Source organism: Physella acuta, unplaced genomic scaffold (genome assembly GCF_028476545.2).
Source record: "Physella acuta isolate Inbredline_101_S28 unplaced genomic scaffold, ASM2847654v3 ptg000732l, whole genome shotgun sequence".
NCBI lineage: Eukaryota > Metazoa > Mollusca > Gastropoda > Physidae > Physella > Physella acuta.
The window spans coordinates 190,701-211,210 of record NW_026732250.1 but is presented as its reverse complement, the minus strand read 5'-3'; the positions used below and the strand labels follow the sequence as shown (position 1 = coordinate 211,210).

The window sequence follows — 20,510 nt, the reverse complement described above, 5'->3', positions numbered from 1 at the left end:
GAGAGGTCTCGAGTTTGAAACCCGGACAGACGAGGCTTAACAGCTGGTGGGGGGGGGGGGGGGGTCATACATAAATGACGTCAGACTTTTTTGACGATTTTTACCTCCCTCCCCCCTTCCCTCCGTCACACGTCGTCATATAATGCCAGACCCCCCTAAAATGACGTCACACAACCCCAATCAAAATTGCAGTTTCATTTTTTTCTAAACATCGATATTTTTCTAAAATCTTGTCTGAACTCTGTCAAAAAAGAGTATTTTAATCAATTCCTATTACAATAAATTAAAACAGTTTTTTAAAACTCGAAATAACGTCTAAAATTCGTTTTCTAACATTGCTTTTTTTTATAAAGCAAAAGTGTGACGTCACACCATCTGAACCCCCCCTCCCCCTCATCCCAAGCCGTCACGAAATTACGGACCCCCCCCTCCCCCATACGAGTGTGACGTCATTTATGGACTACCCCTGAGTACTGCTACTCATCTGGGATAGGCACCTACAAAATCAAACAATTGCTGCCTTAAAGTTTGTTCTTGGTTGGACAAAAGCTATGGAATCAACCAAAAAGAAAACCACAAAAAAAAAAAAAAAAAAAAAATCCAGGGTCATCGGCCTAAATAGCGCAGGACAAGTTGACACGAAATATTTAATAGAATTAAGAACGAAGCAAAAGAAATATATATATATATATAGATTTCCTTATAAATATATTCTTAAAGACATTTCCTCCATTTGTCTAGAAAAATGAAAACAGTTAAGACTGAGGCTGTCCCAGGTAAATTCTATTCTGTTTCATTTTATTCTGTCTCTTGATTCTACCAATCTCATTCTTATTGTATTGTATACCTGGCTGCTTTTTATTGTTTTAAAGCATACATCCCCTCCCCACACACATAAACACACACACATAACCACAAACACACACACACACACAAACACACACACACATACACTCACACGCACGAGCAACGGCTCACCTATAAGCATACATAAGCATTTGTTTAAGCACATATATAGGCATATACATATGTATATATATATATATATATATATATATATATATATATATATATATATATATATATATATATATATATATATATATATATATATATGTGTGTGTGTGTATGTGTGCGTGTGCATGTGTTGTATTTGGGTTTTGTCTTTATTTCTAGAAAACTACCTTTGGATAAACTTCCGTCACCTATATATGCATTAATGTCGTGTATTAGTATTGTATGTTTTGTTTATTTCCGAACGAAACCACCAAAACAGATACGTCAGTGCCCATCGCAAATCTAAAGGTCTACATACTGGGACACAACAAGGAATTCTTTCTTAACCAGTTCAAGGTAGTCACTAAAAAGTTTGAATAATTTTTTTCATTTTTCGTTCCTTTGAAATTTTATCGTGTGTTGACTTCAAGTATATTTTTAAAATGCTTAAAGACAGCTAATTTTTCTGTATTGATTTATATTATGACAGTATTTATATTCCACAGTCTATACCAACTGTGTATGATGGTGAAAAAGTTGAGAAAAAGTACACGGCTGGTACCTGTAAGTCGTTGGTTTCTTATTACATCGTCACTGTATTATGAATGAAATGTGTGTGAGAAAATAAGTTTATGTGTGTTAGTGGGTAAAGCATGAAGTTATCATGTGAATGTTGGAGGCCGTAACTTAAGTCTAAGTGGGATATTAACCCTTGATTTACTGAATTAGTGTCTGAATTAATTTTTTTTCTTAAAATAACAGATAATTATAACAAAATATTGTATACGCGTAACGAGTAAATCAGGGAATATATAAGTATTATAGTGCGTAACATAAGTATAGAAGGGTTTGACAAAAGTGACAAATAGTTCTAGAATAACGTGACGGAATGTTTGCCATCAGACCAATGTTCACTGTCCTATTAATTTAATTTTTTTATTTTTCTTAATTTCAAATTATTATTTTAAAATACGTTTAAAACATCAACAATCAAGAACTAACATCCCCATTATACATACATTTGTTCATATCTATTTGAACACCTTTTACACCATAAATGACCATTGGTCTACATCCCCAGATGACCATGCATGCATCCACGTCACACCGTGGCCCGAGAAAAAGCCTGTCAATTTGCTCAGCCTCTCATTTCTGGCGGTGAGGCGCGGATGTTTAATATGTATTGTTTTGTTTTTACTTTAGTTAAATCTTCCGTCTCTGGTGGGGTTCTTGTTGAATCGAGTAACTCAATCTTTCCAGAAATTTTTATTTCCAATGACAATGCAAGAGTATATAATTTCAAATCTAATTAGATATTACATCATTAATTATTTTAAATATATTTTAAATTTTTCTAGAGTCGGTAGCGAAGTTAGCTGTAACCACTTGGGAGAGGTGTGGGGGGGGGGGGGGGGGGAGACTGGTGTGTTGTAATCGTGAGTTTACACACCTGAGACTTAGTGACCGACGTTAATGAGACAGGTGTGTCGTCTAGAGTTAAGAGCGCTCGCTAATTATCTGATCTTAAACTAAAACCTCTAATAAATACATGATATATAAAAATAAATAAAAGGTATTCATTTAAACAGTTTCAAGTTACATTTATCTTTGCAATTTAATTTCTAATTGTTAAAAAGTAAAAAAAAAATTGAGGTAAATACTTTTGTGAAATAAGGCTTTTAAAGTACTAAAAAGAGATTATTCGAAAATGTACTTGTTTAGATAATTTTTCAGCAAAACATGTTTTGACTACACAAAACGAAAGTGATTTATTTTTTAGTATTTTTACTTGCTGTCATATAATTTTAAAATCAGTACGATTATCCATATTTTTGTATGTAATGACTTTTTTTTCTTTATTTAAAAATGGCGCAGCTAAAATTTGTAAAGTAAATTGTATTGTGCATGTTCTTTAAATATCTCAAGATGTTTATAACTTGGTTTTCAATAATTGTTACAACAAGACGCTAATTCATACCGGCAACACAATGTAAAATCTATAACTTAACTCTCTCTTCCTATACATGAAAAATACTGTTTTTATCTTATTCACTTCGGCTAATACATATTTTGCACATTCATATTATAATACGTTTATACATCAATAATACTCAATTTGTTACTTTGCACATATTAATAAACTAGATTTTGGGTTGAAACATGAATAAAAAAAAAACCTGAATATTTCTTGTTTTGACTAACCATGTTGAATTATTCTATTTCTTTAAGTTGGCTAAAGAAGAAATAATAGTATCACAAGGTAATTTGTTAACGTTTTCATATATTCTCTAGTAAAATGTGTTAATGTTGAGTCTAGCTTGGATTACTAACTTTGTATACGTATACACATTTTTATCATTGAAAGAAGTTGAGCCTAAGGCAATGAAAGTAATTTAACTTGCTTTTGAAGGTCTTCGTGAAATAAAAACTATTTAACTTGTTTTCAATTTATGCTTGAGTAAGTAAAATTTATTACAATAACAACGTAACAGTATCTAATTGCCAATCTAATTAGACATTACATAGTTAAAAATTACTTTAAATATTACTATAGTCAGTAGCAAAATTTGTTATTACGAATATTTGCTTAGGTAAATAACATTCATTCATTTTTTTCACATCTTCTCGTAGGTCCGGTAGCTGCGACTGTGGTCGGCTTTCTCAATCTGCTATGGGACAAACAAGTTGTAAAAGTCGTCATGATTAGCACAGAGAAAATCGATGTAAGTTGCAAAAACACACAAACATCAGAGTACTGCTCCATTATCCAATTAAATAGATAATAATTCTGATTTTTCCCAATGTAAAATGTGTTTTGAAACATGTAAGATTGGTATGGAAAATGACAGCGGTTTTGTTTATATTTTTTGTTCGATAACTTGAATATTTCTAAGGAGAAAATACTTTATCAAAAAATCATTTTTTTAGAATGAATACAGCTATTGGTCAATGAAAGATCAAAACATTGATTGCTATAGAGTGAAGACGGTGAAAACAGAAGTTTTTCTAGATTATACTATTCGGACTTTGGAAATCACAAAAGTAAATTGTATTTTATTTCAAAAGTTTATTCTTTTTTAAAACGGTATAAAATTTTAACTATTATTTCAAAGGTCGAGAGTGTAGTCCCGCTCTAAAATAGAACTAAAATAGTAGAAATAACAAATATTACGTCTGTGCGCATTGACAAAGTAAGATATAGATAGATATTTTGCTAAGCCTTTAAAGAAAAAAATTACGATATTTATTTTTGTTTGAACTTTAAAATTGTACTAAATGTAAAATTGCATGCTGTTATGTATCTGACAGTCACTAGTTCGGATAAAGTAGAGCTTACCCATTTCCATGACAAAGGTAGGCGTATATGAAGATAGCGTGGTCAGTGACATGAGCAGCTGAATTTGCTCTCCCTGATGTAAGTGACGAACCTATCAAAGCTTAGTGGGCTATGGGGCGTGACACAGATTCGAACCCGGGATCCGAACTTGAGACGACCGACCACGTTGTCTCATATAAATTTACATGGTGATAACAAGCATACACGAGATAAACGTAAGCTAATAACAGCAACATAATTAAAAGTACTACAACAAAGTCATACAAAAACAAAGCAATTATAATTACACACCATATCGAAATTAAGGAAAGGATATTACAAAAACTCACATTAGCATAGGATGTGTTAGGTTTAATCGAATTTTCTGCCATCTATAAATATAATGCTTGTTTCTTTCTTCCCCCATAATAAGGACGACAACCCACCACGTCGTGTGACCCACTTCCAGTACACGGCATGGCCAGAAGACGGGTCTGACCCGTGTATGTGGAGTTTGGTTGACTTTGAACACAAGGTCTTCATAAACACACTAGAAACTATCACACTGGTGCATTCTGGGTAAGCTTTGAAAGACATAAAAACGACATATTTTACAACATGTATTAACTGTGACTATATATATATATATAAAAAAAAAAAAAAAAAATATATATATATATATATATATATATATATATATATATATATATATATACATATATATAATTTAAATAATACTTTTTACTTTCTCTTATTTACGAAGTATAGAGAAAGTATTATAGTCGTGCAAAAAAAAAAATCGAGATTTTTTCAAATCTCGACGGTTTACACCTCAATGATACGGAAAAAACATAATTTTGCAATCTTGTCCGTATGTCTGTGTGTCTGTGTGTCTGTCTGTCTGTGTGTCCGTATGTAAACACGATCACTTGAGTACCGTTACAGCTAGGTTGATGAAATTTCAAATGTAAGTATTTTATCAAAATCGTAGATCCGTATAAACTTTTGAGCGATTTCCGATAACCGGAAGTGGTACTTTTCCTACTTTGAATTTTTCAAAACCCTATAACTTGAGTACTATTTCAGATAGATAAATGAAATTTCACATGTAAGTAAAAGATCTAATTCTCTACCTTCTGTAAAATTTTGAGTAATTTCCGTTGACAGGAAGTAGTAATTAACGCTACTTCAGATTTCTCAAAAAACTAATGTAAATTTTAAAAGTACTAATAATATTGCGCACTATTATGCGCTTTTTTTATTTGGCGTTTACTTTGTGTGCAATTAATTTGTCTACGAGATTTTATTCTATTTTTAAAACGTTAAGTATTTAAAATGGATTAAAAATCATGTCTATAGCCCGAGTTCCCGTCCCCTGTTATTTTGTACGAGCCGACCCGCTGCGTATCATACACCGCTATTTAGTTGTTTTTTTTCTACTTTTCAGTAATTTATAATTTGTGAATTCGACAGTACCAATGCTGCCACTGAAAATATTTGCTTAAAAACACTAAACCCCCATTCCCCCCCCCCCCCCCCACGTGAAAGCAGCCTCCTCTTATTTACCTCCTCTAAGTTTAAAATCGTTTCAACCTAAATTATCTGCCCCTAATAGCCGTCACCAAACCCGTCTCTATGATTGTAAAATGTAAACAGCTTGAACCACAGCTCACCAGACCATGTGAGGGGGTGGGGGTGGTAGCGATAGAGAGGAAGAGAGGGGACTGTAAGGCGCGCTTGCAGCTTGTTTTCTAACGGCTCCCTGAAGAGAATTATATATATAGATAAGAATATTTCAGAAAGTTTAGGGGATATCACTCCCGGTTTATTTTGTTAGTAAAGTAGTTAATATGGTGGTTATATTTGATATACATTTTCTCGATTTAGTATTTATAGTACACATACATTCTATAAACTATTTTAGACAAATATAGCATTTAATACAGAGATAACAGAAGCGAGTCTGTACTTTATCAACTACTTCTGCCATTGTATATAGGCACCACATTTGACACATTATTTCCCGTGTGTACCTAACAGGACGGATACAACGAGAAGCTCCGTGTTTATAGCACTACACGATTTGATCCGTCAAGCCAAGCTGAACCAAGCCGTGGACTTTGTCGACACGGTCTCCAGACTCAGACACGACATGCCCAACACGGTTCAAACCTTTGTAAGTTCGACGCTCTACAACTCTGTTTTAAAAATATTCTAGTTTTAACTTTAGACTAGACTACCCGTCATCCGTTGGATAACTGTGGGTTTCGTGGGTAATCCATCAAAAAACATCACGTCTGTCACTCAGAGGCATGGCGACCCTTCCCGGCACCCGGGGACAAACTTTTCAATTTGAACCCCCCACCCCGCAAGATTTCGATTTGCACCCCCCCCCCCCAAACTTTTGATGTGCACCCCCCCCCCCCTCAAGATTTTGATTTGAACCCCCCCCCCCCACCCAAACTTTCGATTTGCATCCCCCCTCAACCTTTCAATTTATTTTTCCAACCCATTTTGGCGCCCCCTAAGGTCGGCGCCCGGGGACATATTCCCCCCCCCCCCCACCCCCCCCCCTCCTCGCTACGCTACTGCAGTGTCACTTATCGTCACAAAAAACAGACCCCACATTCAAAATTATGTTTTTTATCTTTTAAAAACAACGAAAACACCGATTTCGGACTATCCCTTCCTATACTGACGTCACAGGTGACCTACTCAACTCTACTTCACCTGCCCAGTGTCCCGCCAAGTTTTATCGTTTAAAAAACGATTCCAGCCGAGCATGTCTCTGACCACACTATCCTTTCATATGCTTAGGACAAAGAAACAGATGGAACTCCACTTCACCTGCCCTGTATCCTGCCAAGTTCAGATAGGCAACTTTATCATTCACATTAAAAAAAAAATGAAAAAAAAAATATCATTGACATATTGGTCTAGAACCTGTGCCACCCGCATGAGTGTCGACTACACTACCAACTTAGCTATTTACTCGTGCCGTCACAAGTGAATTTTTATACTATATTTTAAGTCTCCTTTTGCAACTTGATTTACGCTCATAGATCTAGATCTAAGTCTAGTAGTAGTAACTTTCAAATTAAATTGTATCTTAAATTAGCCAAACAAAGATTTATATAAAATAAAGAAGGTCTCGTTTGCTTAAGTCTTAAGTTTAGTTTTTCTTGCTAGATCTAGAATCTAGATCTAGATCTAATCATTAGCTACGCGAATAGGCCCGGAGCGAGCATTTCAAAATTACCATATTCCAAACAAAGATTTATATAAAATAATAAAGGTCTAAAATAGTTTAGTATACAGAAAATCATTATTTTCTAAATCTAGATAGAAAATTATCTATATTTTAGATCTACGACTGAGCTATATTTAGAATTTACGTTTATAATTTAGCAAAATTACCGGTATCGAAGCCGCGTATGAATCTTAAGCTACGCAAATAGGCCCTGGAATCAGCATTTCAAAATTTGCATAGTCGAAACAAAGATTTATACAAAATAATAAAGGTCTAAAATAGTTTAGTATATAGAAACTCATTATTATCTAAATCTAGATAGAATTATCTATATTCTAGATCTACGACTGGTTTGCTTAAGTCTCGTTTTTTTTGGATTGTATTTATAACTAATAAATCTTTGATTTGACCTAGATTCTAAATTCTAGATCTAGATCTATAAATAACTTTCTTGGACAGATTGTAGATCTAGAGAAATTTATCGTAAAACTAAATGAAAAAGACAGTTGAAAATTGATATAAGTGTTGGAACGTAATAAATACAGCAAACGGACGTATTGTTAAAGTTATGACCGACAGAAAATTAGATTTAGAACGCGTTAAACTTTTGAATGGGAACATAATTTTCTTCGATAGACGCCGCCATTTTATTGTACTAAAGAGTAAACAAAAAACTGTGACGTCACGGTCCCGCCGAGTGTAGTGGTCTTTCTGATCTTTTTAAAAAAATAGGGTTACTCTACCTATGAATAAATCAATAAATTAATTAACGTCTTTAAATAAAGGTGTGATTAACAGTCTGACTTAAAACAAAAATAATTCTCAACCTACATACTATTTTACAGCTCTCCACGATGAGTGCAACCATGTGCAATAGTCAATCAGCCAAACAAAAAAACAAACAAAAAAATAAATATTGAAACATGTAAACAAACTTGACTTTTAGTAGTATATAGATTATACACCAGAAATGTTTCTAATCATAATTAAAAGAAACCATTCTTTTTTACTTTCTCGTAAATACGAAGTATAGAGAAAGTCTTGTAATCGTGCAAAAAAAAAAATCGAGATTTTTACAAATCTCGACGTTTTACACATCACTGATATGGAAAAACATAATTTTGCAATCTTGTCCGTATGTCTGTGTGTCTGTCTGTCTGTCTGTCTGTCTGTGTGTAAACACGATAACTTGAGTACCGTTACTGCTAGGTTAATGAAATTTTATATATAAGTATTTTATCAAAATCGTAGATTCGTATCAACTTTTGAGCGATTTCTGATAACCTGAAGTGGTACTTTTTCTACTTTGAATTTTTCAAAAGCCTATAACTTGAGTACTATTTCAGATAGATAAATGAAATTTAACGTGTAAGTAAAAGATCTAATTCTCTACCTTCTGTCAAATATTGAGTAATTTCCGTTGACCGGAAGTACTAATTTACGCAATTTCCGATTTCTCAAAAAATGCATGTAAATTTATAAAGTACTAATAATATTGCGCACTATTATGCACATTTTGTTTGGCGTTCGCTTGGTGCGCAATTTTTTTTTCTATGAGATTCTTTTCTATTTTTAAAAGTTTAAGTAATTAAAAATCATGTCTATATTCCAAGTTATATAAGAATACTAGCCGTCCCGGCCAGGCCCTGCTCTGGCTTCTGTGAAAAACCTTTCTGTTAAAGACCATTACCTGTGTGTTTAGTTATCATCATAAACACGGCATTGCCCACCCAAACCACAACCAACCAAAACAACAAAACGCAAACATAACGCTAACACAATTACAAATACAAACAAAAACAAAAACCTAACAACAAATCCAACCACAGCCACAAACACCAATACGAACACAAAGAAAAAAACACAAACGAAAAGCAAACGAAAACAAACCAAATCCAAACGCAAAACCAACCACAAACACAAATACAAACACAAACCCAAAGAAAAAAAACACAAACGAAAATGAAAAAGGAAAGAACAAAAACGAACCAAATCAAAACGCAACCACTAACGCAAAACCAACCTAAACACAAAGAAAACACTAACGCGAACATAAACGCAAAGTGCTCACAATCTAGCCGGGGCAGAATCGCCTGTTTCAGCTTAATAATCGACTATAGTACCCCAACTTATTCATAGTCTTTTGCACTCACTTAAACGAACGTAGGTGCCAAACCAAAGCAAATGAACAATTATAATACTACAAGCTTATTCGTAAAATACCTACAACATTTGCACTTGATCTATCCCCGCTAATTATGTAATTATTTTTTTTCCCAACACCAAAACAAAGTAATAAAAAGTAAATTCTTTTCCACTAATGGAATGTTTTATAAAGGGAAGTAATTGTGTTTTCCTAATTTATCAAAGGGAAGTAAGTGCTAAAGGACTAAATATAAATAATTTTCAGACATAATTAGAATTTTTGTTATTTTTTTAAAATTGTGTTTAATGAACATGCCGACAATTATTACTATCAGTTTGAAAAATTAAAATTATTTCCCAACACTTTCAATAGTAATTTTTTAACTGTTAAATTTAGACCATGAGATCGATAATAGTCTAACACTTAAATCCATAAAAGTATGTCAACGACAAACTTATTTTTACAAACAAATATACTGGATTCAGCTTTCTATATTAGATTCGAGAAAGTTTAGGGGAGATCACTCCCGGTTTATTTATTAACATGTTACAAGAAATGACATTTTTACTTTCTCGTATATTAGAAGTAGGCTATAGAGAAAGTCTTGTAATCGTGCAAAATAAAAATCGAGATTTTTACAAATCTTGACGTTTTACATCTCACTGATACGGAAAAACATAATTTTGCAATCTTGTCCGTATGTCTGTGTGTCTGTGTGTCTGTCTGTGTGTATGTGTAAACACGATAACTTGAGTACCGCAACAGCTAGGTTGATGAAATTTCATATATAAGTATTCTATGAAAATCGTAGATCCGTATCAACTTTTGAGCGATTTCCGATAACCGGAAGTGGTACTTTTGCTACTTTGAAATTGTCAAAAGCATATAACTTACGTACTATTTGAGATAGATAAACGAAATTTCACATGTAAGTTAAAAATTTAATTTTCTACCTTCTGTTAAATTTTGAGTCATTTCCGTTGACAGGAAGTAGTAATTTACGCTACTTCCGATTTCTAAAAAAACTAATGTAAATTTTTAAAATACTAATAATATTGCGCACTATTATGTACTTTTTTATTTGGCGTGAAATTCTTTTGTCTACGAGGTTTTTTTCTATTTTTTTAAACTTTAAGTATTTAAAATAGATTAAAAATCATGTCTATAGCCCGAGTTCCCATCCCCTGTTATTTTATATAAAAATATTCGAGAAAGTTTAGGGGAGATCACTCCCGGTTTATTGCACTTGCAATGTTTTCTCACTAGCTCTTTAGTATAAAAAAATAAAATAAAATAACGAACATTAAATGAAATATTTTAACAAATTGTCAAGATTTTTTCCTTCATCAAAAGATGTAAAATTATTTCTTGCATAAAATGTTTAAAACAAAAACGTAGCAAATTTATTCGCTAAATAAAGCATCAGATTTAGATTATTGTATAGCAAATTTTTAACTTGATATTAGATTCTAACTAATTCTAAATCAATATTAAACTACACTAATATTGTAATTGATAAAAAGAAAAAAGGAATTGATATTTTGGTTTCAAAATAACTCACACATGAGATGTTTTAGAATAGAGTCATCGAGTGAGCTAAAAAAAACATGTGTATATACGAGAAAAAGTGAGATATGAGTAGCCGGATTAACGGATTTAAATAAAAAAGAAAAACATACAACGGATCTAGTTAATAACACAACTCCTTTCTGAAACGCTCTACAGTTAATTTTTTTCAATTGGAATCAAACATTACAAATGCATTAGGTTTATTTATACAACGTTAAAAAAACAAGCATTCTAATTATCACCAAACAATTTGTCATTGTTTCACAACTCTTGTTTAGTTTGGAGGAAGTGTACAACTGTTTAGTAAAATATAAAAAAAAACTCCCAGTAAAAATTGAATTGTTATTAAGAATAATACTAGGACAATTGTTTAGATCACTGGATAATTTCTAACAGACGTTTTGTACTGTGTCATCACTGTCATCGATATTGTTGTATTCGCTGCATAGAGGAAGTGTTGGTAATATAAGTACACACTAGAAGATATGTGACACCAAAACTAAGTGGGGCAAACTAGGAGAGAGAGGAAGAGAGAGAGAGAGAAGGAGAGAGAGAGAAAAGGAGAGGGAGGAAGATAGAGATAGAGTGAGAGAGAGAGAGAGAGGGACAGAGGGAGGGAGAGAGAGAGACTTGTTACTTAACGAAACATGTGTCTTCCAGGAGAAGAACATGCTTCTTGACCAGGCCTCAGAGAGAAAGAGAGAGAGAGAGAGAGAGAGAGACTAGCTACTTGCATTTGTTTTCCAGGAGCAGTACATGTTCCTGCACCACGCCGCGCAGGCTAGCGTCGCCTGTACAGGCAGCTACACACACATCAGCGCCATCTGTCTCAAACTACATCTCATGAGGAACCTCGTCGACGGGAAAAATAATTTTGAAAATGAATTCAATGTAAGTTTGTATTCAGTGGCTTTGTTTCTTCGTATTGTGATTGTAAATAAAAATATTTTGATGAAAACATCAATGCTCAATGAATAATATTTTTTTCGATTGCCAACACTCGGCAGCTCTTATTATGCGGGGGTATGGTTCCTTACAACTATATAATATGTTTAATAAATTATGATTCCGACTATCAGATACAACCAGTATAGTGTGCCGGAATATCTCAAAGGAATACTATGCATTATCTTTTGTACAAGATTAGGTTGCCGAAACATAAGTAAAAAAAGCATATTTTGTAGTCATATCACTTAATAGACTCCATTTCCTCATCTACATTTTTTGCAGCCTCATTAGCCTCGGGGTAATGTGCTTGGGTCAGCCAACCTAACCTTAATAAGAATTAGTTACACATTACCTACTGTTAAACATGTGCTTTTACAACATGATTTTTATTCAAGTAAATCACTATTAAATTGGTGTTCAATACCCATTATTTCAGAACCTGTTTAGTTTTGAGACACAACTTACTGGTGGTGTAGGGGACGTTACCCAAGATCCAAAAAGTAAAAATAGATTCTTCATTATACCAGGTAAGTGAATACCAATAGTAAAAATAGATTCCTCATTATACCAGGTAAGTGTATACCAACAGTAAAGATAGATTCAGAAATTCTATCAGGTAAGTGTGGAACATGAGTAAGATGGATTCACCAATCTAGAATCTAAGTATGTAAGAGGTGTAACACATTGCACCAGGTAAGTGTGCAACGACATTAACTATAGTAAGTGTGAAAATAGATTTTATATTTTACTACTAAGTGAAAAGACAGATTCAACATTCTACTAGTTAAGTGTAAAAATAGGCACACCATTCTATCACTCAGCGTAACGACATATTAAACATTCTACATAGTAAGTGTAAATATAGAAACACCATTCTACTTGGTAAGAGTAAATTTTAGAATCGATATTCTACATGGCAAATGTAAATAAAGAATCGACATTCTACCTAGTAAGTGTAAATATAGAATCGACATTCTACCTAATAAATAAAAATATAGAATCGACATTCTACTTGGTCAGTGTAAGTATAGAATCGACGTAAACGCAAACGCAAACACAAGCGCAAAAGCAAGCGAAAACGCAAACACAACCGTAACACAAAAACAAAGACAAATGCAAATGCAAATGCAAATGCAAATGCAAATGCAAATTCAAATTCAAATGCAAATGCAAATGTAAATGCAAATGCAAACGCAAATGCAAATGCAAATGCAAATGCATATGCAAATGCACAAGCACAAGCACACGCACACGCGCGTGCAAATGCACAATCACAATCACATGCACATGCACATGCACGTGCACGTGCACATGCACATGCACATACACATACACGTACACGTACACGTACACGTACACGTACACGTACACGTACACGTACACATACACGTACACGTACACGTACACGTACACGTACACGTACACGTACACGTACACGTACACGTACACGTACAAGTACACGTGCACGTGCACGTACACATACACGTACACATACACATACACATACACATACACATACACATACACATACACATACACATACACATACACATACACATACACATACACATACACATACACATACACATACACATACACATACACATACACATACACATACACATACACATACACAAACACATACACATACACATACACATACACATACACATACACATACACATACACATACACATACACATACACATACACATACACATACACATACACATACACATACACATACACATACACATACACATACACATACACATACACATACACATACACATACACATACACATACACATACACATACACATACACATACACATACACATACACATACACATACACAAACACATACACATACACATACACATACACATACACATACACATACACATACACATACACATACACATACACAAACACATACACATACACATACACATACACATACACATACACATACACATACACATACACATACACATACACATACACATACACATACACATACACATACACATACACATACACATACACATACACATACACATACACATACACATACACATACACATACACATACACATACACATACACATACACATACACATACATATACACATACACATACACATACACATACACATACACATACACATACACATACACATACACATACACATACACATACACATACACATACACATACATATACATATACACATACACATACACATACACATACACATACACATACACATACACATACACATACACATACACATGCACATGCACATGTACATACACATACACATACACATACACATGCACACACATACACAAACGCAAACGCAAACACAAACGAAAACGCAAATATAAACACAAGCATAAACACAAAACAAAACGTAAACGCTATGGCAAACGCATCACGTAAACGCAAACACAAACGCTAATGCAAACGCAACACGCAAACGCAAACAAAAATGCAAACACAAAATAAAATATAACCGCAAACGCGTATTAAATTGCTTAATCAAACAAACGGCCGTGTATTCCATCAATTATGTTCTTACTGTCGTGAGTTGAAATGAAGCTTGAGAAACGAAGAAAAAGTAGCTATACTGTTGACTGACGAACGGAAGTAGCGAAATGACACAAGCGGCTTATACTATAAATTATTTCTGATCAATTAACTAATCTATGTATTGTTTAGACAAAAAGTATCAACCTCTTTTACAAGTGGATTCCCCCGGAGAAGAGGGCTATATCAATGCTGTCACATTACCTGTAAGACTGTTTTTTCGCTTAGTTTTTAAATGTTTTTAATTGTATACAATCCTAATATATAAAAGCCCATTGCGCACTTCTCTCTCTCTCTCTCTGTTCGCAATATTTTTGAGGCTATATAATCAGTATGTTCAGCGATATATCGAGTACTTAACGATGCGGACTTTTGTTGAAAATAATATAGTGGATGTTATAAATGTACAAACTAATTTTTATTTAAAGAAAGAAAATAAAAATTTAGCAATATACAATTGTAGAAACACATTATAAATTATGCAATCGGAAAAGTGTTTATGGTTGTGACAAGATTGACTTGTACTTGATTATTGGGCTATCAATGATTTGTTCTTGATTATTGGGCTAACAATGATTTATACTTGATTATTCTGCTATTATTGATTTGTATCCCACCAAAAACCAGAGCCTGTACACCCAGACCAAACAGTTTCTGACCCAGCTGCCCATGCCCACTACGGTCAATGATTTCTGGAGACTGGTCACACAGTATAACGTTTCCTTGATTGTTGCTTTTAAATCCTATGAAAAGGACAAGGTAGGTGTATGTGTGTGTGTATGTGTGTGTGTGTATGTGTGTGTGTGTGTGTTGCAGTAAACGTAATTTTTTTAAAATCCTACTGTCCATGGAAGAAGAGAATTAGAGTAGACCAGTTGCAGTATGAAGCGATAATGTGGTTATTACTATGCCAAACCGCCTTTAGATTTCTTAACGTGAGACAGGTACCCATTAAAAGCTGAGTGGACTCAAACCAGGGATCCGAACTCGAGGCTCGAGTTATCAGTTAACAGCTCTACCATTTAACCGCTATCCTACTTGAGTGCTGTAGTGTAGTGTTTTATGCCAGGTTAAACATAACATATAATAATAGAAGCTAATAATAGAAGCTAATAATAGAAGCAAATAATAGAAGCCAATAATAGAAGCTAGTAATAAAAGCTATATTAATAGAAGTTAATAATAGAAGCAAATAATAGAAGCTAATATTAGAAACTAATAATAGAAGCTAATAATAGAAGCTAAAAATAGAAGCTATTAATAGAAGCTAAAAATAGAAGCTAATAATAGAAGCTAATAATAGAACCTAATAATAGAAGCGTTCTGTGTCGAATTCGGCTTGTGACCAGGGGTAAGAGCTTGGTTCAGATGTTTAAAAATATATCGAGCTGTATATAGGTACCCGACTCAAGCCAACCAAACATAAAATATGGTGAAAGGCTTATAAGTAACTGAAGAACCCATGACGGAATGTTGACTTGATGAGGTGGACTGGAAAAATCTGATGTTGTCACTTCTGCAGCGAGTGTTTTCTTGACGGCCTAATATACAGTTTGTTATACCAAAATCTAAAGCACCCCAACCTTCAACGTGTAAATGTTGACATAAAGTTAACAAAAAAAAACCATGTTTTTTTTTCTCCAGTCTTTAGCTATCTACTTACCTGAAGAACAAGGCCAGCCGTTACAATGTGGGAACATAGCTGTCAATGTCGAGTCAGTAACAACAGCACCAACCTGGACAGAAATGAAGCTTACCGTTAAGGTAATGTTGCACAATACACTGCTGACATCTTACACGTTGTTTGAGAACTATATAGCGTACGCTTTTCATCATAGAAATTCGAAATATGCAATTAAGATGCTACACAAAAATACATTTATATATATATATATATATATATATATATATATATATATATATATATATATATATATATATATATATATATATATATATATATATATATATATGTATATATATATATATATATATATATATATATATATATATATATATATATATATATATATATAACTATTAAAACATGCATATACATATATATTCATATACAGATATATATATATATATATATGCATAGAAGTTTGTTTATATAAAATATAAATGTTGGTGTATATTAAAATGTCTACATAGTGTTTATGTTTGTGTTTCGGGATTTTTAAGTTTACTAGTATTAAAATGCTGCTTTGGATTTTTCATTTTTCACCAATATTTTTTACAATGTAAGAAAGGACACTGTAGCTCGAACTTAATTTAAAAAAAAAACATTTTTGTTCCTTTCTCTTAGGGGAAACAAACGCAAGAAGTGACTCATCTCACGTTTACAGAGCGTCATATCGAACCCAAAAATCTCCTGCCGTTTGTTCAATACGCGCGATCGTTGAGAACTCCGGATAAGTCAGTAGTTTACACGTGCAGGCAAGTGTTGGTTATGCGTTTTATTTATTTATAGCAACCATATGCGTAATTGTACATGCATGCATGTTTGAATTGTCTGTTGTCTTTGGTATTGAATATAAGCTTTAACTTACGCCCATCCACCACTAGCTAGACTAAATCTATAACATCAGATAGCATCGTCACCTTTAACCCCCCGACATACACAGTTCCATTAAAGTCACCAACGCAGTATATAGACCGATAGATCTTTAACTTAAACGTCGTGGTGGTGTGGTAGAGCGAACGGTCCGGACATTCCTGACTCTATCCAGGCTTGATGGGTACATGACTGGTGTTTCCGGACATTCCTGACTCTATCCAGGCTTGATGGGTACATGACTGGTGTTTCCGGACATTCCTGACTCTATCCAGGCTTGATGGGTACATGACTGGCGTTGGGGAAAGTAAAGGCGGATGGGGATAGTTTATCCCCACATTCATATACCAGTGTAAAAAAGGTTATGAAATATACTCCCTTTTCCATATGGATCGTAGAACTTATGCCTACTTAGTGTTATAGCTAGGATGCGTGATACATGATGTAGTCCCCCCCCCCCGTCCATACCCATTCTTTTTACAACCACACCAAAGTAAAAGTTTTCATCTACGAGTCAAATAGAAATTAAGTTAAGTGCAAAACTTACTTAACCATATTATTTATTACTACTATAGATAATTAGATATTCGCAGATAAAATTACTACGGTAGATAATTAGATATTTGCAGATAAAATTACTACTGGAGATAATTAGATATCTGTAGATAAAGTTACTATTGTGGGTAATTAGATATATACAGATAAAACTGGAGAACTGCAGTGTTATTTATAGATAACCATCTAAAGTAAACAAACTTATTTCTGACCTTTCACCTTTAACCTCATGTTTGTATTTTAAATTATTTTTGTTCCAAGAAACGGCGCCGAACTGAGTGGACTGGCCTATGTTGTGACAACTCTGATGGACAGACTGGACCAAGAGAACTATTTGACCGTTCCTGCTGTTGTTGGTAAAGTCAAATCCATCAGACCGCACGCCGTTCCAACACTTGTAAGTCTAACCAATTATTTTCTTTATCTTACGTTGTCCAAGTACTTGTGTACATTTAATGTGTGCCAATGTACACTTTGCAAATGTTTTCGATTTTTTTTTCTAATTTATGCAACATATACAAAAAGGCCTATGATATATATGTTCTTTGTTTACCTACAGCAACAGTATATACTTGTGTACGAGACAATGAAACTCTACACTGAAGCAGTGATCTCTACAGAGAGGCATCGAGCAGAGTACAGCTCAACTGTCTGATGTGTGTATGCCCTGAGTATCAACATTGGAAGTCGTAGACTCTACTGTTACATATTTTGCATCGCATGTTTTTTATCATGCGCTTTCATTGAGTTTTGTTTTAATTTTTAAAAAATGCGTTACAACACTAATTTCAATTTGAACTCTTCTTTACAAATATTATTCGTATTATAATTTTCATACTTAAATATTTTAAAAAAATATGTTACAGTTTTCAAAGTATTCTATTAAACATACATTTAAAAGTTGGAAATGAATTTATTTTTCTTTACACAGTGTTTTACTATCTTATTTTTAACATTTAATTAAATGTTTAAACTGGAAATGTGAAAATTGCAACTTAATTTTAATTTGTAATGAATAATGTGTTTGACATGGTTTAGTAGCGTATACAACGGTTATAAGTGCAGTTAATGTTAATCATTGTGGCCAACTTAGATCAACAGTACAGTCATCGTATCCATCACTATTTTCATGTGCATGCCAGGTAAACTTTAGGATGTATTTAAATAATAAGACGTCTCCCATTTCATTATAAACAACCTATTGTTGTAGGCAACTACAAATACTGTACATGGTGTTTTTTTTAACTTCTTACATAACATAAGCTGAAACACAAATAAACATCACAAATCAAAATTAGAATACGGTATCTAATGAAACGGTATTACAAAAAAAACAACTTTTGCTTTAAAAAAAAATGCAGTATTATTTTATAGTTTATCTTTCCTTGAGTAAAATGTTTTTATTTCTCTACTAACAGTTGTGTCATGAGTTGTGTAATATTTTTTTCACGGCTTCATGTTGTACAGTAATTAGTTGTACGTATCACATGCTTCGTTAATGGAAGATAATTTTTTTCACACTTCTCTGTCATGGTCGGGGTGCCTATTTTGTAGATAAAAGGTCATTATTACTATGGTGAAATTAAAGTAACTTACGTCACCATAAGACCTTAAAATACATACGAAAATCTCCATATGAGAGAATCGGGATAAAGTTTGGTACTGTCCACACTGACAAAATAGGTCACAAGGGCATTAGAAAATGGCTGCCTCCGGTCATCAGGAGAAAAAAAGTATAATGTTGTTTGTAAAACGGAGGCAGTTGGTAAACCTAACAGGAAATCTTTACTGATTCATAAAACCGGTGTCAAATTATATTGACCAAACACATGAAAAAGGTGAAAGGTACAAAGGAATCGACTCTAACTCTATTAGTTGAACTGTGAAAGTGGGGATAAATAGACTGTCGACTCCCACCTTTTGCCTTTACCCACAAGTTAGAAGTGATTCAGGCGGTGCTGCCATTCACTAACAGTATTGAAGCATTGATGCGTAACGGCAAACAACAGAAAACCACAGTCCAACTACCTAAAAGAACGTCCGACAAGTCGTCGGTCTGTGTTCACTTTTGGAACCTGACGGTCCATAGGGAAAGTGAAGTAGAGTTAACGTGTTTCTGTCACCTCGGCATATGAGTGGATAGTGTGGTCAGCCGCCTTTACTTTCCCTAACTCGAGTTAGGTACTCATTAGTGCTGGGTGAAATCATGAACGTTCTACCGACTTGAACTCCAAACAGTTGAGTTAGCAGTCTAGGTATTTATCGCTTGACCACGCTGTTGATGTAGCGTGAGGGTAAATAAGAAAAACAACTCACACGCTAAACATTCAAATGACATAACACAAAGTTTTTCGATTAAAACTTAAAAAAAAAAAGGTTTAGTATACAAAACGAGCATAACTGCAATTCTGTTAACATTTTAAATGATTTTATTTGTAAAATGTATTAGTATGAAATATAGTTATTAAGTAGACATGTGAAGATTCAGCTAAATCAATATTTTGGGTAAAGAAAAACCAATATACAACGTGATTTGTACTGTAGACCCTGCATAATAAATGGCCTGATTAAAACACACCC

At 33.6% G+C, this 20,510-nt stretch overlaps 1 protein-coding gene across 1 annotated transcript in view; it reads left to right on the top strand.

Annotated features, from left to right (window-relative positions):
- Window positions 1-17,291, top strand: part of LOC131950068 (tyrosine-protein phosphatase 99A-like) — a 28,873-nt gene extending 11,582 nt beyond the window's left edge. The window contains exons 8-20 of the mRNA XM_059312106.1: window positions 1,487-1,560; window positions 2,078-2,154; window positions 3,226-3,256; window positions 3,628-3,719; window positions 3,925-4,038; window positions 4,746-4,891; window positions 6,353-6,488; window positions 12,025-12,168; window positions 12,662-12,752; window positions 14,951-15,024; window positions 15,446-15,577; window positions 16,463-16,582; window positions 17,127-17,291. Of these exons, the coding sequence (XP_059168089.1) occupies window positions 1,487-1,560; window positions 2,078-2,154; window positions 3,226-3,256; window positions 3,628-3,719; window positions 3,925-4,038; window positions 4,746-4,891; window positions 6,353-6,488; window positions 12,025-12,168; window positions 12,662-12,752; window positions 14,951-15,024; window positions 15,446-15,577; window positions 16,463-16,582; window positions 17,127-17,291 (1,396 nt within the window). The remainder of the gene's footprint in view (window positions 1-1,486; window positions 1,561-2,077; window positions 2,155-3,225; window positions 3,257-3,627; window positions 3,720-3,924; window positions 4,039-4,745; window positions 4,892-6,352; window positions 6,489-12,024; window positions 12,169-12,661; window positions 12,753-14,950; window positions 15,025-15,445; window positions 15,578-16,462; window positions 16,583-17,126) is intronic.
- Window positions 17,292-20,510: the final 3,219 nt, after the last annotated feature.